The 23,189-nt window shown below is 39.1% G+C and overlaps 1 protein-coding gene across 1 annotated transcript in view; it reads right to left on the bottom strand.

Moving 5' to 3' along the window:
* Positions 1-2,120: 2,120 nt before the first annotated feature.
* The window catches only part of ABCC8 (ATP binding cassette subfamily C member 8), a 62,678-nt gene continuing 41,609 nt past the window's right edge, over positions 2,121-23,189 (bottom strand). The window contains exons 23-39 of the mRNA XM_088533846.1: positions 22,006-22,131; positions 21,220-21,319; positions 20,583-20,830; positions 20,286-20,446; positions 19,073-19,142; positions 18,252-18,409; positions 16,943-17,035; positions 13,112-13,214; positions 12,113-12,226; positions 11,351-11,471; positions 11,062-11,192; positions 10,323-10,401; positions 9,400-9,508; positions 7,799-7,902; positions 6,885-7,018; positions 4,935-4,997; positions 2,121-2,412 (exon numbers count right to left, since the gene is read on the bottom strand). Of these exons, the coding sequence (XP_088389972.1) occupies positions 2,275-2,412; positions 4,935-4,997; positions 6,885-7,018; positions 7,799-7,902; positions 9,400-9,508; positions 10,323-10,401; positions 11,062-11,192; positions 11,351-11,471; positions 12,113-12,226; positions 13,112-13,214; positions 16,943-17,035; positions 18,252-18,409; positions 19,073-19,142; positions 20,286-20,446; positions 20,583-20,830; positions 21,220-21,319; positions 22,006-22,131 (2,052 nt within the window). The 3' untranslated portion in view covers positions 2,121-2,274. The remainder of the gene's footprint in view (positions 2,413-4,934; positions 4,998-6,884; positions 7,019-7,798; positions 7,903-9,399; positions 9,509-10,322; positions 10,402-11,061; positions 11,193-11,350; positions 11,472-12,112; positions 12,227-13,111; positions 13,215-16,942; positions 17,036-18,251; positions 18,410-19,072; positions 19,143-20,285; positions 20,447-20,582; positions 20,831-21,219; positions 21,320-22,005; positions 22,132-23,189) is intronic.

Genomic DNA, 23,189 nt, shown 5'->3' with positions numbered 1-23,189 from the left:
ACTTCAATACTTTGGAGTAAGGGAATGTCAGCTCCCTGGGATTTTGCACCATATAAGCAGGATTAGATAAAATGTGGGTGAAAAAAAGTCTTCAGTGCAAGTGGCAGCTAAGAGGTCTCCATGTTTACACTTATTTATCCACTGAGATGGTATCATAAAAATAAAATAAAGACGCTGTAATGTGTCACATCCTTTTCCTACTCTTCTGCAGTGCTACTCTGTGAAATCTCAATCTCATTTACAATGCAAAATTGTGGCACTTATATTTGGCACAATTATGGTACTTTGAGATCAAATACAGTCTTCTAATAGTGATATGGTGCGTTTTTGCTCCCTTGTATTCCTTTCCAGATAGATAAGCTTGTGTCTAAATCATGGTCGCAAATCCCAGATCCACTTATAAAAGCAAGAGTAACCTCATTGTTCTTTATTTCTCCTCCTGCCATTAGGATTCAGGATCTCCCTCAGCCGCTGGTAAAGCCACTTCCAGCGTGAGCTACCTGCATGAGCTCAGCCCCTCTGCTCCTTGCAGGCTACAGTTAACCTGGCTCTGATTTCCTTGCCTTTAGCCCTAATGGACTTGTGCTGTCTCAGGGTAAAAGCACATCAATATTTCCACAGCTGTTTTTTATTTGAAGTCGCCCAGGGAAAAGCATTGCCTAAAGGAAGAGATGCTTCCCCTCAGTTTATTATTATTATTATTATTATTTATTTCTTCATCTTCAGAAGGCCGTGATGGAGCTCATGTGTTTTATCTGCATAACTGCATATCCTACCCTTCCTACCTTTATGGAGCTCATGGCTCCCTATCACCTGTGGTCACCCTTTATTGACCTTAACTACTGTACAAAGTAATAGCAGGCAGATGTTGTGAACACTGCCCTGTGGAATACCATTTAAAAAACAAGAACACCAGTTCTGCACTCTTTCCTTCTCTGTGTTGCAGTGCTAAAATAGAATTAACACATTAAAAATACCACATAGTGCATGAAAGCACTGAAATCTCTGTTTCTAGGAAATAAAGTCCTTGAAAAATGTATTCCAAATTAATCAAGCAGGCTAAATAGAAGGGAAAGCAGAAATCAACAGAAATTCTCAAATGCAGCAATTTCTTCTAAAAGTGGAACAAAAACAGATGTGAAGTAAAAAGTTGCTATAAAAGGAATACCAATGAGAAAAATCACTGTAGCCCCCCCTTTGGCCCATTGACATTCTACCTGCTTGGCAATTAACAAGTCCTGGCATGATTGCCACAATAAACTGACAGGGCAGGGCTAAGTAGTTGTCCAGCCACATCAGGATAATTGAGTGTTAACAAGGTACATCAGTAAAACATTGTGCATGTAAGCATGCATATTTTATTGGGAAAGCTCACAGTGAATCAAGGAACAATGTGACAGTGGGCAAAATATGTGAAACGGAGACAATGAGTCAAGTTCTTATGGCTCTGAGCTGCAGTGAGAGACTTTAATGGTGTTTACTCACCAGATTTGGAGGAATAAGGTACAGATGAACTGGTGTGTCTGCAGGATTTGGGAAATAATCTGCATTAAATAGCAATACTGCATCACAAAGTTGCCCTCTCCTAGATCCTTCAATGTTTTTGAGGGATTTGGGCTCATGGGCCCTGGGCACCACTGCAATGTACTGTGGTTTGAAGTGAGGCAGTCTAAGGAATAGGAAATGAATTGGATGGTAGTTTATTTCTTAAAGACATTGAAGGAGATGCCAAGAGACACAAGCAGTAGCAATAAATCACAACATAAAGAAAATGTTTTAACAAATTTTATATTTAAATATTAAAGCTTTACAGTATTGTATGATTAAAAGAGAAATAAGTTTTTGAGAAATACACCTTTGGTATATAATTTTCCTTCTGCACTTAATCAATAACAAGCAGTATCTACAGTAAGGCTATGTTGCATTAAAAAAAGGTAAAAAAAAAAAAAAAAATAGAAGAGGCTTAAGAGTTACATAAAAATTTCCATGTTAGCCATGTATGTTTGATTTATTTACTATTACATTTCACCCAAGTATTTGTTTTCAACCACATCTTTGGTAGCAAAAAAAAAAAAAAGGCAGCATTCAAAAAGGAAAGTACATGGATAATTCCATAATAATTAGTCTTTCAGATGGAGAAATATCTCCCTTTATTATAAAAAGAAAAATCTCAATTTTATTATGAAATAATCAACATTTATTTACAATTAATTTACATTTTTTAAAAAATATGAACAATACAACTGTACTTTTAAAATGCTTCATATGTTTTTATTACTTATCTGCCTGTACAAAAGAAGCGAAGACGCTATCTTCTTGCTCTAGCAAAACCTCAGGCTTGTCATATTCCAAAATAAGTCCTCTCTTCATTACAATGACCAAATCTGAATTCAGGATTGTGTGCACACGGTGCTGAAAAACAAATAAACAAAATGCCAATTCAGTATGTCTATCGAATGTATTATAGTATGAGGTCGACTTCCAAAAATTAACTTCCTAATAAGTTCAAGTTTGGTAAAGACTACTTTTTCTCCAACCTAATTTATTATGCAAATATGTAAATAAATATGTAAAATATGCAGACTAAGATCCATGCAGATTTCCAAAGAGATAAATCAGATTTAAGAACCTGACTGTTTTTGAGAATCTCCCATTAATCCACTGTTGTGGAAAAATAATTGGGCAGATAACCAAATGGCCATATAGGTTGGTACTAGGGTATCCCTAGCCCAGCACCCTGCCTCTGGGAGCTGCTGTGAGAATGGGACATCCAACTGCAGCACTGCTGTCAGCACTTGCTCCTCCAGCCCTCCTGTATCTCCAGCTCCAGGGGTCACCTGAGCCTGGTGTGGCCTCTTCCATAAACACCAAGGCAACTCTGAGACCTTGTCCATTTTCCCGCTTGAGCCATCTTATATGATTTGCATCCTCATCTTTAGGGCCAATGTCCCTTTTGTGCACTTAGACTTCATCATATGCTTTATATCCGGTCATCAAACAGCTCTATAGACTCTCTGACAGGCTTCTTGCCCCTGGTGTGTTGGCAAGGTTTGTTACTAGCTTTGATTCCCTCTGCAAGCTGCCATCATACTATTTCTTTAGCCTGCTTTACCGGGTTTTCACATTCAGTGTGCCAGAACTTACGATCATGTCTGTTTTCTTCATTTAGATACAAGTTCAGCTTTTACAAGAATGTCTTCCTGTTTCTAATAGTCTTTTTTCTTTGTTTCGCCATGCCAGTTTCTATCTTTATTCTAGTCTTTCCTAACAAAGAGCATGCATTGGCTCTGGGATTTTTTAATAAAGGTCCTTCAGTAATTGCCATGTTCCCTGTCAGATTCAATTCTCTTAGCTTTCTCTCTTAGATGGTTTTCTTCGTTTGTGTGTGTGTGTGTGTATTTGGTAGGGGAAGTGCTAAACAAGCATCCTTTTTTTTTTTTTTTTTTTTCCCCCCTACATAGTTGTTCTTCACCTGCACAGTTCCTAATCAGATCCAGGGCACCTTCAGTACCAAAACAGCTGTTCTATTTCCTTCTGTGCTTCCTATCCAGTTGCTCCATTAAAAAAAAAAAAAAAAAAAAAAAAAAAAAACCACTGCTGGCATTCACAAATCTCATTCCTTTTGCAGTCCTTACGTGACATTTATCCAGTGCAAAGGACAAGAGTGGGGGACTAGGGGGAAATGAAATCATGTTCTGGTTGTACTTGCTGCCCTCATCTTCCTGATCCCAATCAGTGTAAAAATTCAGTGCTACCGCCCTGGTCAAGTAACACAGATCCAATACTATATTTTTCCTATTCCTGTTCTTCCTAGGCACAGATTAAGAATATGGCTGTTCTATTATTTTTTTTTTTTAAAAAAGGATTTTAACCTGAGCATTCAAATGCAAACATACATGCTGTACATTGCACTTATATTTGAACGTTAAGCAAGCTCAGACAAAGTAAGAAGGCTGTTTGCATGGACAGTGCAGTTAAAACTCCCCAAGAGAGTAGAAGGTAAAAAACAGAAATTCCCCAGTCCATCTCCAAGCTAGCTGGAAAAGAAATATAAATGCAAAGCAGCACAACTCAGTTTTCATGCAGAGAAATCAGGAAATTGCATGATTATTATTCCTGTGCTTTTGTGCATTGACACCCTGAATAAATATAGAATACCACTAGATAAACCAGGATTTCTATTATATATTTGCCAAGTGAAAAGAAAATTTTCCTGCAAGAGTCCTGAATATAGGTTTCTTGACTTAAGTGTAACTTTTAAATGTCAAGAAACATGATGTCTTTAATTCCCCTGAAATATTTGTATTTTTAGAAATTAGAGTAAGAAAGATATTTACTGGTCCTGCTGAGCCACCTACTTAGATTCAGCTCAGATAATCTCTTTAATAAAACACATTATTTCTGGATGCTTGAGATCACTGTATAATCACTTCAAGAATACGCAAACTTAAATTCAGTCACTGTTAATGGCAATAGAATATTCTTAAAAGCTCATTTATTTAAATTCTTATTCTTAAACAAAGTGAATTTATCCAGTGGCAGAACTATTAAACAATTTTAGTCTTCTAAAATCAAAGGATTTTTATGGCTTGAGAAAAAACATTGTTAACCTTTACAGTAGTCAATCATATCACATTTCAAATTTGCCGAGAATGGGCAACAGAAAATAGACTGCAGCCTTAGATCATATTCTGTAAGAGATGGTTAAGACTTAACACTGAGCATCTCATGCAGCAATGCATTGTATTTACATATCATGTATTTAAATAAGGTAGTTTCTTTAGTAGCTCAAAATGGAGAATAAACCTAACAAATAAGTGCCACATTAACAAAGATTAACAGCTAAATTAAATTTGTTAACACTGTCAGAATGGAACAAATGTAGCATTTCTCACTCTTGTTTGCATTAGATTCGCAGCAGAGATTGCACTTACCGCGATTGTTACTACAGTGCGATCAGCAAACGCAGTCATAACTACCTTCTGGAGTATGTTCTCCTATGTAAAGGAAAATATTTATTGCTTTTCCAACAGCAAAAATTGCACTATAGACACATAGATAGAAGGGAAGCTTAAATAGCCACTGATGATTACATGCTTCTAATAATCCTTTGTTGCAGAAAGGAAAATCTATGTCAGAACTAATTCAGAGCTGGGTATCCAGTCAGACAACAGTGCTTACTCCTGCCACCGCCCACCTGGTTCTGTGTTGGAGCTTCTGTGCGGTTGTGCTGTCTGCATAGAGGTCTCAGGCCCCCAAGACGTGACCTCAGTCATACAGCAAAGGAAATGAAAGGAGATCTAATTTACTGTTCTGCCAGGCTGCCTGCAAGCTGGCACTCTGCTGTGCCATCTCCACCCTGCTGGAAGCCCTTGGGTGTCCCAGCATGCTTGCGGCATCTCACACGAAGTGGTGGCAGGGATGAGCACAGGGGTGTGCAATAGTGGTGAAGTTACCTGAGATAGTCTTAACATAGACAGTTCTCACTATTCAGGCGTTCCACCACTGCTTTCTAGAAACACTGCTGTGTACCAAGTCCTGCTTAGAAATGTCACTAGCCGAGATACTCATCTTGGTAATCATTTGGTCTTCAGACACACAAACCAAGGGATGAGCTGTACACTTACCGTACCAAAATTCAAAATGCATTTTATCATGGCTGCATACAGTATAATATGCCACTTACTGGTACTCAACACAAACATTTTACAGAACTAAAGATTAGAGCTGTTGAAGTAAACCCCTTCAATTATATTCTTTACTCACAAAATACTGTAATTATAAAGAAGACTCAAGCACTTTTTATAACAACATAACTGAGGAGGAAAAAAAAAAAAAAAAGCAAGAATGTACTCCTCTATTTGGCTGAAATCCAGCCAGTGTGCTATTACTGTGTGGTTTAGCGTCTCCTCTGGTAATTTCAGGCAATTAATGCAATGACTTAGTATGGCTTTTCTATGTCTTTGTTTATCTCCTGACCCTTCACAAACCCAAATCATAGAATCGTTAAGGTTGGAAGGGACCTCTAGAGGTCATCTAGTCCAGCCCCCCTGCACACGCAGGGTCACCTAGAGCACGTGGCACAGGACTGCATTCAAGTGGGCTTTGAAGATCTCCAGAAAGGGAGACTCCACAACCTCTCTGGGGACCCTGTTCCAGTGCTCTGTCACCCTCACTGTCAAGAAATTTTTCCTTAAGTTCATGTGGAACTTCTGGTGTTTCAGTTTGTGGCCATTTCCTCTAGTCCCATCAGTGGCCACCACTGAAAAGAGGCCAGCACCATCCTCCTCACGGCCTCCCTTGAGGTACTTATAGACACTGATTAACGGATCAGATCCCCTCTCAGCCTTCTCTTCTCCAGGCTGAACAGGCCCAGCTCCCTCAGCCTCTCCTCATAGGGCAGATGTTCCAGGCCCCTGATCATCCTTGTAGCCCTGCGCTGGACTCTCTCCAGCAGCTCCACATCCCTCTTGTACTGAGAGGCCCAAAGCTGGACACAGTGCTCCTTCTTTCAAGCTTTCTGCCTTCCCGACTTGTCCTGTCCACCATGCTGGGGTAAAATTGTCTACTTGTCAACTTATCCTTCCCTGACCATCACAGCTGACTTTCCAAAGCTTTGTTTACTTTAGGACATCAACCTGCCAATAAAAATAACATGCTTCATTTTCCCAATGCAAACGGTGCTTAAGTAACTACTAAACCACTAATAAATATGGTTTAAAAAAATCTTTAATTAACAGTGACTCAGAACTGCCTGGATTTGCAGGCACATCTGCAGTAAAAATTAAATGTGAACATTGTCACCCATATGTTTCACTTCACCTTAGCACTTGTCCTTCTCTCAGAAAAGAAATTGGAAACCTCCTGTATTTGGGTAAGCTCACCGTGGCCATGTCAATAGATGCTGTGGCTTCATCCATGATGAAGATGCTTGTCTTGCGCACAAACGCCCTCGCCAGGCAGAACAGCTGTCTTTGGCCTTGGCTAAAGTTTTCACCACCCTCTGTGACTATAGCATCTGGAAAGGACAGAGCAAAAACAGTGTTTATGGTGTGTTTGTGCAAGTGGGTACGAGAGGGACAGAACAGAGTAGAGTGTATGTTGGGAATGTCATGTCTCACTTTCTGCATAAAGATTTTCTAAATAACCTTTCCTAGGTTTGAAGCTACTGGTGACAGCAACTCTGCCTTTTTTTTTTCCCATCATTCAAGATGATCCACTCTTCTGTCTTGTGTGTTCTTTATATCTGTTAGACATCAAAGTAGCCAAGGGTGCTATCATATATTCCCAAGAACAAGTTCCTCTGGGACACATTTAGCCTAGGATGCCCTGTCAAAATGGCATCCTTCACTTTTTACCCTAAGGCTTTTGTCCTTTTTTTTTTTTCTTTTTTTTTTTTTTGTTTTGTACTGCCAAGTGTTTCATACCTTGAAGCTGTCTTTCCCCCTTTTGAAATCTTCCTGGATTTGAGCACTGTACTCCAAAATGAAGAACAACATATTCTAGGTACTGACTTGTCTACACCTTATTTGAACTGACTTAAGCTATGAACCACAATACTTGATATCAAAGACTGAAATAAAATAGCTGTTTTACTGTTGACTTCAATAGATCCAATCGGTGAGTTAGATGGATCCAGCATTTTTGCCTGCAGGTCAAGCACATGCTTTTTGCCATCTATTATGAACATAAGAAGCTTTTTCTTCACCAGCAGTTGCTTTTTTAATAAATGGTGGATGTGAAACAGAAATGATGTAAACACTGGGAGCAATTTTCTCAAAAAGAAAAGTCTTATTACCGAGCCCCCCAGGTAGTGCTTTCACCACATGCTTGAGCTGGGCTATTTCCAGTGCTTCCCACAGCATGCTGTCAGTGCACTTCTTCTCAGGGTCCAGGTTAAACCTACAGTTATATGCGATTTAAAAATATCGGTCAGTGTCAACCTCTGCAACATACTTTGACTTCTACTGTGTTTAGAAACAAACTTGCAGATAATTGGAATTATATGCTAAATATTTGGGCCTGATTCTGATTTCCGACTGCTATCATGCCAGTCAACTCTGCAGACTTGGTACCATTCATACCACAGTAATTAATGCCCCAATTTGCCGTCTTCAGAAGGTGGAAGAGCTTCCTTTTCTGCGGATATTTTGCATTTTCATATTTTTTGTTCTGAATAAGCTGAAGAATGGTGCTTTACAACACTGAAGAGAAAGAGATGTGACTGTACCTTTAAATTAACATTCATTTTAACAAGTGCCAAAATCTCTCCTTTTAAATCCAGTATGTCCCTTTATTCTATAGAAATGCTAAGCAGAATTATCAGACTTCATCCTGAATTATGAAATGCAAAGTATTCACTGTAACAGAACAAATCTTGTATAAATCAACAGCTAAATGCCATTTTAGCTTGCTGTGGCCCCAAAAAGGTAGCCTCAAATGTTACTTTCATAACATTAATAAACAGAATGATAATCAAAAAAGAGTCATTAGTGAGACTTTTGGTTACTTTTTACTGCTACTGTATATCCTTGCATGACCAATATTGGCCTAAATAGAGTCTCAAGTATTTAAAATAACAAAGCAAAGGTAGTCAGACACCTTGCCCTCTGACATAAATGAATCATACTCTATTGAGGAAAGCACATAATCTTTGCACCTGTATTACTCTCGAATCAGCAAATTGCAGTAGTCTATAACTCATTTTCAAATGAACTCTGAAGATGTGTATGTACAACTTTAGATCATGTAACTTTAGATCATGTAACTCCATTTCAGGATTACACTGTTCTTTTTTTCAGGTAAATACCACAAACGAGGGAAGGAACACTTGCTGGAAACTCTGTGGAGCTCTTTTCCACTACCTTATCCTCTCAGAGGAGAAGAAAGAGGAAAACAAAAAAAAAAAGATGAGAAGAAACGATTTCTGATCTCACACACAGATGAAGGAATGGCTCAAAGATCGGAAAAGAGGTGATGGGACGTCTAGGCTAAAATACCCTGTACGACCTCTAGCCTTTCTCATATTAGTTTATTCCCTCCCTTCTTCCTACATTTTTTTGGTCTCTGCTGTCTTCTGCTCACTTTTTAAGGCAGAAGGATGCAGATGTTTGGGTGACAAACGTGTAAGAAAAAAAGCGACCAAGGGGCTACACCGATATCCTCAGCCTGAAGCAATAAATAACTTTTCCTACTTCGCAAGCATTGAATTGTGTCCTGCCAAGAGCGCTGTTCAGGCCCTGGAAAGGGCCTCAGGCATGTAAAAAGCACAGACAGAAGGAAGTATCCTCTCTGCTCAATAAGGAAGATAGGAATTGAACATTTTGCTATTGCCAGTTCTGTACAAGTCATTACGTCGGATAGGCAGACTATTTTTTATTGCTGGTGCTTATTGCTTACCGGATTGTGCCGCTGAATAAGATCGGATCTTGGAGAATGATTGACAGCCTGGATCTCAATGTCTGTAATGGGAGCTTAGCGATATCAATGCCATCAATGATAATCCTTCCTATTCAAAAGAAAATGAGTAGACTTTATCATGATGGGTAAAAAAGAAAATGGGTAGACTTTATCATGGATAGACTTTATCATGACGCACAGCTGCCAGCAAAGACAGGGCTTACTTTCAGCTTGTAAGAAACTGCAACATCCCTTTATTCACTAATGGAACACATTTTGGTTAAGCAGTGAACACAGTCCTCTTGAGATTAAGCCTCATTTGTGAAGAATATATTTGTAAATTTTAAAAATGATTATATACACAACTTGTCTGCAAGCAAGAAAGGGGTTATTTTAGCCAAGGTCTACTTAAGAGGGGAAAAAGTCATTTCAGAGAGCCAAATTAATATCAAGAACTTTGAAATTTCATCTCTAAGTACAACTGTCTGTCTTTGCATATGGGGCTGTGGGCAGTGTGACTGGGAAAATGAGGCTGCAACTTTTGGGGTGCAGAGGAAGACAAGCCATGAGACATGGTTCATGAAATAGGAAGTCCAAGTCATTGTGTCTTCTGGGCCTAGCCAGTCCTAGCTGTGCCTTATATGCAGGCATTTCCTAATATTTAAATACTTTCCCCTTTTACACTTGGATTCTACTGTCACAATTTAACAGCAAAAAAGGCTGTCCTCTCCTGGACTCCTGTCATGTAGAAGGAAAATTTTTATTGATCCAACTTCCTAAGGGCATAGCTGCTAGACAACAAATGATACTGCATTTAAGGCTAGAGAGAATATCTCACAGATGCAATAACTGCAGTTGTTAGAGAAAGTATCAAAACATCTTCAGGAGCTAAGCTTGACCAACAGGAAAAAGTGCAATCTTACCCTCAAAAGTGTCAACCATTCTGAAAAACGCAAGAGAGAAGGAGGATTTGCCACTGCCTGTTCGACCGCAGATCCCAATCTGTGACACAGAAAGCAGAGGAACTCAGGTAAGTGTAACTGGATAATTTCCGTACTTGACACCTGAGAGGAGTGGGTGGAGGAGCTGTTGCCATAACAGAGTTCTTTATGGGTCTGAGACACTTAGGGTTAAATTAAAGCCAGTAGAAGAAAAAAACGTGAGTGACACTCAGGAGCAGAGAGATTGCTGGGCAGGGCTGCCAACTTAGGATCTAAGAGAATGGTGTTGATCAGGACCACAATAGGACTATGGAGAAGAAAAAAAAAAAAAGGAAAAAAAAAAACACGAGAGAAGAGACAGGAGTAAGGACAGGACAGCCACATGGTTGCAGGCCTAGCACAGGAAGGAGGCACTGTCAACTGTGGCACTGTGTGCTCACAGCAGGGCACTGCAATATTGAGTAGAAATGAGTGGTCCTAACTTGGTCTCACTGTAACATACTCCTAGGGACACCAAACTAAAAGAGAAAAAGAAAAAACAAACAACTCCCTCCCCCCCACCAACACACTTTCTAGTGCACTAAGTTAACTTTTTCAGGAAAAAAATAGGGAATCTGGCCACTAAAAGATACCATGGTATGATTTTTTTTTTTCTCCAAATCCGCGGTTTCTATAATGTGCTAGTCCAAACAGAGCCGCTCTAAATCACTGCAGTTCTTACCTTTTGTCCTGGAGAGATGTGGGCATTGACATGCTTCAGGACTGGCTTTAAGTTGCTGTCATAACGGACACTGAGATTCTGGATTTGGATCTCACCTCTGTCTGGCCAGTTCTGGGGAATCTGTGAGGGAGCTGTACCAGAAGTATAGGGGAAGGGAGGGAAAAACAATAAAGCCAACCACCTTTCATGATAAATTCATCAGCTCATTAAGTGATTTAGTAGTTATTCATGGTCACACACTGCAAAATCATTAAACTTTCAGCAAGCTCTTTCTGCATGCTGCACTCACAAAGGAGCCCTTCATAATTTTCAGCTTCTGTTTTGAGAAGGCCATTGATTCTTTTCACTGCACCCAGCTGGATCTCCATGTCAGCCAGGTTACGAACCATCCAGTTCAGATAATTAGACACCTGAAGTAAAGCAAATAAACTACTAAATTCCATATTTTCAGCTGACACACAAATAAATGAGTAAGTGTCATAGCATCATTTGACCAGCATGCAGCTTATATTCCTTCACAGCAACACTTGTTCAGCCTTACTAAGATGAACTTGTGAATGAAGCTTATGCTACACGCCAATAGAGTGACAATGACAACTTCATGTCAAATTTCCTAACTGCAGTGCACAGATACTTTGGTGCTATGGAGTTCTCTACCAACATGAAAGAGGGGAGGAAACAGTACAGATGGACAGATTAAAAGGCATAATCTTAGCAATTAAAAATATTTGACGATCTAGAATTATGTACTGAGGCATAATTACAATTGATTCACTGAAACAAAATTATTCTTCACAATGATTTTTTGCCATATTTTGTTGACACATTTGAACAGTTATTTCAATGTATACATTATCTAAAAAAAATGAGAAAAGCATACGCACAAATTATGTCAACCATTTAATGTGAATTGAAGTTAATACATGGTTTCTGGGATATTACAGTACCCACTATAAATGCACAGACACCTTCGATCTTCCTTTTCATCTTTTTGCCCTGAAGAATTACAAAAGAAAGTTTGGGGGAAACAAAAAGGGTCCCAGATTCTTACCATAAGAGCATAGGCTAGTCCCAAGCCTACAAGTCCTGATGAGAGTTTATTATACAGGCAACTGGTAATAGAAGTGACAGCAGCTATGAGTACCACACATGCTCCAATGTACTCCTGAAGGAATATGAATAAACTCCATCACAATATATCTACAATGGTGAAAACATTCTGAGTAACTTTATATACTGAATATCAAACCCTTTGCACAGTGTGAAACACAGGCAGAAATTACACCCTGACCCTGGCTGAGGACCCATTCTCATCATGTTTAGCATGGCTGTGCTGTCTGGCAACATTATGGCACGCAGAGGAAATTTCACCAACACTCCTCTGGAAAAGTCAATACCGGTATCCTGAGCATTTACTCAAGCTGTGGTTAGCTGAAGGACGTGAGGAGAGTGCTCACGCAGTCCTCTTTGTGAGCAGCGCCATGTCTGGGGCACAGCAACTGGTGCTAGGTGCTTATCCTCTGCATCTGTTCCAACAACCTATGCCTACCTATGTACAAGGTGACTTTCTGCTGCTTTAATTTAAGTCATTAAAATAATTCAGATTACCACAAAAAAGTTTTGAGTAAAACCATATAGTGGACTAGAAAATTAACTCTGTAGGATGGAAATCTCTCTCTTTTTGTACTGTGTTTAGTGCTATAAGCATTGATCAAAACTAGGGACTTTAGATGCTCCAGAAGTGAAACTATGGAAGGATAATGAAGTTTCATTTAAGTCATACTCAGTAGTGGAAGTAGCAAAAGGTACTGGCTACCTCCAAGTCCAAAATGGAGATATGAAGCAACAACTGCAGGCTATGGGGAAAATTCACACCTGATGCATTTTTCAATATGTAGGACAGCTTGGATGCATTTTTTACAGAGATATATAAACACAGAGTAAAAGTGCAGCCTCAAAACACAGATGAAGCTGTGTAACTGTTGGGTTCCTCATCAGATTGCTTGGAATACAGTCAATTTTTTGTGATTCACAAATATAATGTACTTGCCATGCGGACCTCCAGCCAGCGATTGGCAGCTGTAAGAAAAAGGGAAGCAATATTGTTGGAATCTGTGTATTCGAGAAGCTTTTGTCGAAATTTAGCTTCATACCTAAGAAAAGGAAAAAAAAGAAAAAAAGTAAGTCTTGGGGTATGAGAGAAATAAGAAGTAAAACTTAATTTAGAGGCCATAAGCTCATATGGAACTCGACACTGGGTCTAAATTGCCATGCCATCTGTGCAGAGCGCAGTCACCCTTAGATTTGTTTTTGATACATGAAAACTGTATTTTGAAAGTAAGTACAGGAGTAAGCGGATGCTACTGCACTGATGAAATTCCATATGGCATTTATGGGTCATGCTCTTTTCTAAACATACACTATTACATGTAACTGTGTGAGAAAGAGAAGAGAAGCCTGAAATGGAAACAGAAATTTGTAAGTTTGTTTGATTAAGAAATAATGTATGTATTTGTGAAGTAAGTATCAGTGCTGCAGAACATAATCCTTCTCGCTATAGACCAAACTTGTAACACTATAACTTCTCATATAAACTAAAATTTTATAATTTATATTATTGCAGAGCTTGGAAACTGTAATCAGCTAAAACACATAAACACAAAGTATGTCTGGGCATGGTAGCTCCAGCTGTTAATTAAATATTTGTTTGTCCTTACCACTAAACAAATGGAGCATTTTAGAAGACATAAAAAACACATGGTGCAGCAAAAACAGTAGACTGTAAAAGAAATATTTCCACAAATAAGCGAGTCATGGATTATAAAATAAGATTAAAGGCAACAGCTTCATGAATGAAGTCCGCAGAGAGCCCAGTGGCCTCGCTACCCCTACTTTGGGATCTTGGCAAGCACACCAGTCAGCTACTCATCCCTTTTTGCTGGCACGTTTATTTGGATAGCTATAAATTAAAGCATTGCTAACAATAAAGTGGATCAATAGTGATGTCTAATGATAAAGGGGAAGGGAAAAGAGCCTTTTTCAGAGTAGTAAAAATACTTGAATGCCTGAAGACCTCGTTTATGCACACAAAAGTTTGCCCCCTTCTCCCACCATTTTACATTAGCCAGGTCAACCACATAGATAATCTTTCCCTATAAAATTTGCCTTTCTTATATCCATAAAATACTATGGTTGCAACAATTACTACTTATTTATAAAACAGAGCTCTCCTTACACTGATATGAGAGAAAGATGTGGCCATGTTTTGTTTTAGGACCATGTACATAATTTAGAGAAACTTTAGAATTTGTCCGCTACAGAATATCCTCCTTTGAATACAGTATAATGTAGTTACTACTGTATGTAAATAATCTACGCTTTTGCAAAAAGGAAAAAAGTGCCCAGCTGGCTATGTGTGGGAGTATTCCAGCTGTTGACAACTTCCACAGCGTGCACATCTACCACGAGCAACGCAGACCGGCTCCCAAAGGCTCGGGCTGGCTCTGAGCACACTGGAGCGGCCTGGAAGGGGCTCCTGAAAGTGAGTGCTACCAGGGTGCAGCGTCTAAGCCCTCGTAAGCCCAGCCTTGCCCCAGCACTGATGACCCGAGGCACCACACAGAGGGCTGCACTGCTTCTAAAATGAGTTGCATCCCATTTCACCTTGCTATCTCCACCCAGCGAGGAGCTATGCGAGGCAGATAAGCCTTAGAGGGTGTGAGGTATGCACCAGGAGCCAGTCATGCATGTGCAAGTGGAAGGGGGACACACACAGAGTTAGTGACCTGCAGAAATCATAATTTCTCTTCAGAACGTGTCCCCAAATCACCAGTCCTTGCAGAAACCTTCATAATCACTACTTATCGAGTAAGTAACACCAATGCTGTCTGAAGCACCACACAACACCTGCAAGCTATAAATCAGGCCAAGACTTGGGCTGAAGATGTATTTATAGCAGCAGCAGCAGCCATCTTCCTGATCTCCTTCCTGGATTTTTTTTTGTATTTTTCTTTCCCTAGGCATTCTGAGCAAGTGCAGGACTGAGAGTAAGGACACTCCAGAACAACGGACACCACTTAGCTACATGACTGGATTCCTGAATTAGTGTTATTTTGGGGGATGCTCACACTAGCAAGTCTAAACTCCACTCCTGCTGCATGTTAGGCAGCTGAGAGGCTGCACAGACCTAAAAATAGTCCTGTTAGCAGCTGATGTGGGAGGCTGGCAGGCAGATGGGATGCCAACCTCACTGTGCACACTGCTGCTTGGGTCAGGCACTCCAGGGTTAGCGCAGTATTAAAAAAAGAGGCAGCAAATACGATCCTTTGGCAGGGGAGTCATTTCAAGGTGACAAGAGGAATCAAGTGGGAGTGCTTCATATGACTGAAATAGACAGCTAGTTAGCATTAAGTATTATTTTTTTTTTTGGAACACATGAAAATTTCCAGTACTAATCTCCTACAAATCCTTTTGATGAAGTAGAAGATTATACAGGTAAATGAGAAAAGCAGTGATGAAGAGAGAAACTGAATTTTCCTGAAGTGTATCTAGACATAGCTACAAATTACAAAACACTATTGGTGTTAAAAAAAAAATAAAAACAAATCCAATATCAGTAATTAATAATAGAAAAAACTATGCTGTTTTACCACTTTTCAAAAAGCTTTGATTCAGTCAAATAGAAAACCTTAAACTGGTTGTTCTTTCATTGAGCTATTTATATCTATTTTAATAGGAAAATAGTTGTAGTTTATAATCTAATAGTTTAAGTACTGGTATCGATAGATGCAGGCTATCCTTTTCATGTTTTTTTTTCCCCTCCTCTCTCCACTATGTTTGTTCCATATGGAACAAACTTTAAATAATTATGTAGTCCTACAGCTTTGTGCATTATTACTGTTACAAAATTACAATCACAGATTGTATAAGAATTGTACTTCTGTTTCAAAGGTGGAATGCCAACAGTAATATTTAAGTTGCAAAATGTATAGAGATCTAGATGAGAGATGGGTGTGGAAGACAGTTGACCACGTTTGAGTCAAACAGCAAAAGACAAGAAAAGCCCCAGTCAGGGAAGGCAGCTGCTAAACTCAGCAGTGGCTCTACTGGTACCTCTGCGTGTGCTACAGAAATGGCAGTCATAGTTACACAACCCAGGCACATTATTTGTATTCCTGGGCACTTATGTAGGTTAAAAAAAAAAAAAAAAAAAAAAAAAAAAAAAGGGGGTCAAAATAGGCGATGAAAGAATGTCTCCAAGTTGCATATTTTCAAAACCTAGATCAACAAGCACCTTTTCAGCTAGCAACCTTATAAATAACTTCAGGTATGGCCATACCCTCTGAGGTTACTAGTATGCAGGCTATCTTACTGGGACATCAACTTACACACAAATTACTCTGGCTTAACAGGCTGTGTTAATAATCTTAACAAGGCTGTTAGTTGTTCCATGGAAACTGTCCCAGTGCATCTCCTGCCATAGAATCATAGAATGCTTAAGAAGGGATCTCTAGAGGTCCCTTCCAACCTTAACCATTCTATGATTCTATGGCAGGAGATATCCCCTGCACACCCATACTGCACACTGCAGTAATTGCAAGCTAATTCAGGTTCTTAAATCACGTTTACTGACAGAGGCAGAAGGGTAGGAGTTACTGCAACATAGCTGACATACATTTGCTTACTTTTCCACAGCATTTTTTTCCACAAAATTCTTGATTAGAGTTCCTCGATGGCTCAGAGTGCCCCTTAACAGTGCTTTGAGGACCCAGATTTTTCAGGTAGTCCAAATGGCAGTTACTTATATCTGCAGACTTGCAGAACAGAATCAGAGATACAGATATTCAGAAGTGAGGCAATATATGCATTTTTAAAACCATACCTGAAAGCTCGGATGGTGGTTAAGCCTTCAACAGTCTCTGAAAAATGGGAAAGTAATGGCAGCTGAGTACTGTCATCCAGCTGCTGCAGGTCCCTGCAGAGAATTATGAAAAGTATAAAACAAAAATCAGCTTTACTGTGCAGTTAATCCCCTGAAAGAAAACCCAGGACTGAAAGGGGAGATCAGCACAATAGATATTTGAGTAAGGCATAAAAGAGAAAACTTGAATGGATTGCAAGGAAGTTCTGCAGGTGTCTCAGCAGGAAAAGGAGGAGATTCCAAGTAGGATTTTTCAGTTGGAGTACACAGTGTTGGAGCTCTGAATGAGCTTTATCTTCTTCTCTCCTGTATTCTCATTTTAATATTGAATTGCTCATTCATTTAAATGCTACTCAGGCTCTAAGATGAATACAAATGTCTGGATATTGCAAATAAAAATATTAGCAAAAAAAGAAGACGAAACACAACTTCCTCTCAGTCTCCTTGATCCCCACATGACAGTTCAACTTCCTGCTGAGCTAGGAATATAACTCATACATTCACTGCAGCTAAGTGAGAGTCTGCACAGATCATTAGGTCTCATTCCTGCTTTCACATTTAACCATGAGATCAGTGGAATTATGTCTGCAGTGAAATTCTGTTTTGTCTCAGCTCCTTCCACTGGGAAGCACAACTGGTTGCAAAGACTGTGTTGAAATGCATACATGAAGGGACAAATGCAGAGTGTTGCTGCAAACACTTCTTTTCTTGAGCACCACTGGGAGGGGAGCTGCATGACTCTAGGAGGAGAAAGTCACAGATGTAGTTGAATTTTTTCATTTGTTAAAAACTAAAAGACATCCAAGAACAACTGATTATGTTAATGAAGGCTGGAACCTTGACGGGCCACAGAGCTACCACTGGTTACACTCCATTCTTTGGCTTCTCCCTGGCTCTGTAGCTTGCTATCTCTACCCTAGTGGGTGAGCCGCAGCTTTTCTGTTCCATCCTGCTGCAACAATTTTTTGCATGAGCCCTGTGTGCAGCCCTTGGGAAGGACAGGATCAAGTGGTTGCTTTGTGTCCTGTGAGTTCTAAGAAATTTGATCATGGACAGAAACCCTGCTGAGGACTCCCCAGGTTCTGCTTGCAGAGCTGCAGACACGGACACTTGCAAAAATGCTACATTTTCACCCGAGGGGATTTGGCTTGGTTTCAGACAAGGCTGTTGCTTTAACAGTGCTGAATTTAGACAAAGCACTCCCTAGTACTGTTTCATGCACTGCAGAGTGTGTTTCAATTGCCAGAATTACACTGCTCTACACTCTTACCGTGATGCAACTCGGAAGTATTTCTGTATGAAGTAACACATGATTGCGAGGGGAACCAGCGCAATGAGAAACATCGGCGTGACGTACGAAATGACAGCGAGAGCGGATACACACAGTAAGGTGGAGCGACTCAAGCACTCCAGGGTAGCAGGAATGTGCTGCAGGGATAAAATAAAGAGTAATCAGCACACAGAATTGGAGAAATAAATACATAATACATCAAGTTAAACATAGCATTGTCTATGCTACTTAAAATAAACTGAAAATTTTAGATGTTAAATATATAGTCTGCTTTGGAACCAACTGCCAGGTTTGGGGAAAGTCTGAAGAGGTTTCTACACAGCAGCTTCCTGTCAGCACTGTGGAGTGCACATCATGTCAGGGATGGCAGACCCACAATAAGACAATTTCAGTCTTTCTATCTATCCTAGACACTTTCAATGTAGTCTAGAGTAAATATTGATTATCTGCATTTCAGTCATTTATATTTTGGGCAACAGTATTTGGCTGTTTCTCATAGAAATCATATTAATGTGTTTACCCACTTTTTGATTAGATGTGGACATGCTTTAATTTAGGCATATTGTTATTGACTACTTTTTCTTCCCTTTTCTATAAAAGAAGGAAAAAAGACTCTCTGTAGCTGCATAGCATCTTAATCAACAAACACTTTTTTCAATGTGAATTTAAAGATAAGGAATAATGTTCACAATTATAGATCATCACTAAACGGCACTTAAATGAAAGAATAAATGATAATTCAGCCTTTCAGATACAGAGAAATACGATATCGTTGGAGCTTCAATGTATTTATTCAGTACCTGGTCGATCGTGTTGCAGTCAGCTGAAAATCTGTTCAATATACTACCCAGAGGTGTAGTTTCAAAAAATCTAAAATGAGACAATGAATAAGATTATGGCACTGACAATCACATAGCTTTAACTTCTTTTTTTCCCCCTTCAAGTTCCTTGAGCTGGAGACTGTGTCAGAGACAAAAGGGAATAAGCTAACAGCCCTTGTTTGTTATTTTTTCCATAATCATTTCATTCCAGAAAAAAAGAAATGGCTGCCTTGACTTGACTGTAACCCAGCAACAGCAAATGCCTTCCCAATTCCCTTTACTGCCTAAGCTATGCAAATCACGCAATTCCATTTAAAACAATCCTTTCAGATTTGCAAAGGACATTTCAGTTTATGAAGAAAGCAAAGTTCAGTCCCAAGGGCTGCATGACGATATTCATTTTTCTGGAAACAGAAGTGCAAAACTAAGAATAATTATTTGCATAATATATTAAAATGACTCTTCTTTACATATACATATGCAAAATACAAGCTGCCTTATTGCTTTGTGATTGCTACTTATTCCATAACTTACGTTTAGCTTGATGTCTAGTTCTCTTCTTAAAAAAAAAGGGTTTCTAAAACACCAAAGTTTTCTGTGATGATTATGTTAAATACAGGTAACTAAAACCCAAGAAGTTATTTTTCCTAATGTTCAGCAACAGTTGTAGACATGAATCTAGCAGTGATTTTCATTCCACGCAACAACACTGGCAATAGAAGTTACTTATGACAGTACAGACTCTTAACTGATATCTGTGCAATCCCAGTATGCTCCAATGACGCCTGTGATGATGCTTGGCTAAACTCATTCACCTTCTTGGTTTGCACAATCACTGCCTGACAGCAGATATTTTCAAGGATAAACATGATGCACATGCTCTGTGTATAAACAGTGCAACCTATTAATCAATAACTGTGTTTTTAATAAAAAAACAGCTGAAGAGAAATAAAACATTATAGGGTATAAATATCTACAGTTGCAGTTAGGCAATAGAGGCATTTAATTAGTATGCCTATGAACCATTTCCAAAAATTTCTCAGTATTTTGATAGCTGCTGATTTTCAGGAGACATTTAAAAAAATGTGATTCACAGCCACTTAATAATAAAAAGTGTACCTAGAGGATTATCTATAAATAGGGAATACAGAGTGGCTCTGCTACACAGTTTGTATCCTCATGAAAGGAATACCTCATTGGTGCCAAAATAATCTTATTCAGTAAAGAAGAGTGCAGCTTCTTGGTGACTTTTAAGCCAGTCCACTCCACGGCTATTGATGTGACAAGACATAATACAATTCCAAGACAGCAGAGAATGCTGAAAACTTTTGAATATGGAGAATGATTGAAATCCTAGGAAACAAAGAAAGAAAGACTCACTGTAAATTATAGTCTAAAATTACTAGTAAAACAGAAACACAAGATTTCAAATCTTCAAGCAGAGATTGATGGAGAAGATGAGAACCGCTGGCAAGCGGCAGGCAGGTACCTCGCACATGGAGCAGTTCCTCATCCCTAGCTCCGTCTTCACCGCGATGGCTTCGGAGGTCCAGCGCGCCAGGCAGTAGTCTATGGCCACCATCACCGTGTGCTTCAGCAGCTGGGACAGAACCAGCAGTGGCAAGAGGAGGATTCCTGCTGAGCTGAGGTACTTTCCACAGGCTCTCCAGGGCATCTTGGCTCTCTGATGCAGCACTGATGAGAGGTTGTCCTCGTCGTCGCTTTCTGTTGCTTCTTCTGTGATGGGCAAGGAAGAAGTACAGCCACCCTGAATTCCTCTTAGGCATCTCTTGTAGAAATTGGCAAGCGGCAGTTTTAAGGTAAAACTATCTGCTCAAACATCATAGTAATACTGTGCTAAAGATAACACTTAGGAATGCTAAAAAGATTCAAATATTTGAAAAACAACTCAGAAATCTGAAGGACGTTATGACTTCTGAGTGCTGAAACTCATTGTACTCCAGAGGTAAACCAAAGGGAAGCAGCATTCTTACAAATCACAACCCTGAACAGAGTAACTGAAAAACAGCTTTTTTTGGCCAGGGTGAAATATGTTAATTTATTCCAGTATAGTTTAATTGTAAAACAGCAATGCAGTGCTAATGGGCCCAAAGATGTCTTTTTACCTTCATCATCATCGTCATCTTTCAGCAGAGCCTCACGGGAGTACATAGTCCTCCGGAGATTTGTTCTTTCCAGAACACTTTTCCTTTCAATTATAGTTTCCTAAAAACGGGGCAGATCATGTGTTTTTAAATCAGAAACGAATCAAAAAATTACTAGCTGTGACAAGACTTGTTTCCAATCAAGATGTCAGTGGGAAAGAAATGAGAATCTAAGAGCAGATTGTCATAAATAATTGATTTACTATCTATGTATAAATTCCACATCATTTTCAGGATAATAACCTCAACTCTTTCAGAATCTTGCTGTCTTAACAGATATCCCTGAATTAATAAGAACTATAAGATTAATCTCTCAGTCTTCTTGTCTCATATTATTAAAAAGTATGTTGATGATTTAGAGTCTGCTATATAGTTATGTACACCTGAAAATTTTTTACCCAATGCAGTAAGTAAATTCAGGCACACTTATAGATGGTTTTCATAACTGCACTTCACCAATTCTTTGCCACTAAACCGGCCCAATTTGGCATTCCTTTGGCAAGAAGATTATTTTAAGGTTTCTCTAATGAGAATTAGTCAGAGGCAAAAATATTGATAAGGTGCAAGATGTCTAGATGCAGGAATTTTCTTTAAATACATAAATAATAATGCTAACAGCAACAATAATAGTAATACTGCATTCATTCTAAGTGGGAAATAACACAGCACATCAATTCTTCCTAATGTTTTTAACCTAAAAATACTGTCACTTTTTTTGCAAATATTGATTCCCTGCCCATCAAAAACCTTCTCCAGTTCTTGGTCCTGTCGATTCATTAGTGTTTTCCAGTGTTCAAAGAGCTCAGTCTCTGATTTCTGAATGTCCTTGAGTGTTCCTTCTCTTTGGATGTAGCCATCTTTCATTGCAATTATCTAAAAAGGTAGAAACAGAAATAGTGAGAGACACAGCCGCATGACTTTACTTATTTTAAGTACGTTTTAAACACAGAAGTATTATCTCCACTTTCTAAGTATCTATTCCTAAGAACAAATCTGTCTCTTAAAAAAAAAGTCCAGTTATCTCTTGACTCTTACTCTTTTACTCAAGATGCTGCAGAACCCCAAACTGCTTTTCACACTTTCAGAAAGGAAGGTTGCTTTTAAGCAATCAAGAAGGATGGGGTCCCTTTCAGCAGACAGGAAAACGCATTACTCTTTCTAAATATAAATCACTAGCAAGATACAATTTTAGAGTTCTCTTACCTTCCTAAAAGGAGAAGGCTTTTAGCCACACACTGTGCACAGCACGTCTTACCCCCATTCAGGCAATTAGAAGTGAGCGTGCTGGCTCCACCATCTGTTTGATATTGTCAACCTGATAAGGAAAAGCTAGGGAATTGGTATTCCTAAAGCTTTTAAATGCATAAGCAGGGGACACTGAATAGGGAAAACAGAGAGAGAGAGAGAACGAGAAAGAGAGAGAGAGAGAAAGAGAGAGAGAGAGAGAGAGAGAGAGAACGAGAGAGAAAACGAGAGAACAAAAGTATATAGCAGGGAAAAGCCTGCAGGGTTTCCCAGTTAATACCAATGTGACTGCACTAAACACATAGGAAGGCTACCTTAGCTTTAGCTTCAACAAGAACTGGAAAATGAGGCATGTGAACTGCAACACCAGAAAATAGTTAATGGTGCTTTTATTTTTCTCATTCGCTGGAAACTGAAAAATTTCAATGGAAGAAACAAGAAATACAGACTGTTTAGTCTTTTTTTTTTTTTTTTTTTAAGAATTTTCATGAGGAATAGGAAGACAAACAGGGATCTTCTTTCATTCAGCATTCAGAGAACCCTAATCAGACTGGGTGCTCAATTCTTCTGAGAGTATTTCCTAAGTAGAGAATAAGCTTAGAGAGTTTATCACATGTGTTTCAAATGATATTTTCCTTTAATTTTTTAAAATAAAAATACATATTTCTGCTGTACGATATTCTATA

The sequence above is a fragment of the Tinamus guttatus genome, unplaced genomic scaffold (genome assembly GCF_059628265.1).
Source record: "Tinamus guttatus ecotype Peru unplaced genomic scaffold, ASM5962826v1 Tinamus_guttatus_pri_ptg000524l, whole genome shotgun sequence".
Classification (NCBI taxonomy): domain Eukaryota; kingdom Metazoa; phylum Chordata; class Aves; order Tinamiformes; family Tinamidae; genus Tinamus; species Tinamus guttatus.
This window is presented reverse-complemented; position numbering and strand designations above follow the sequence as displayed.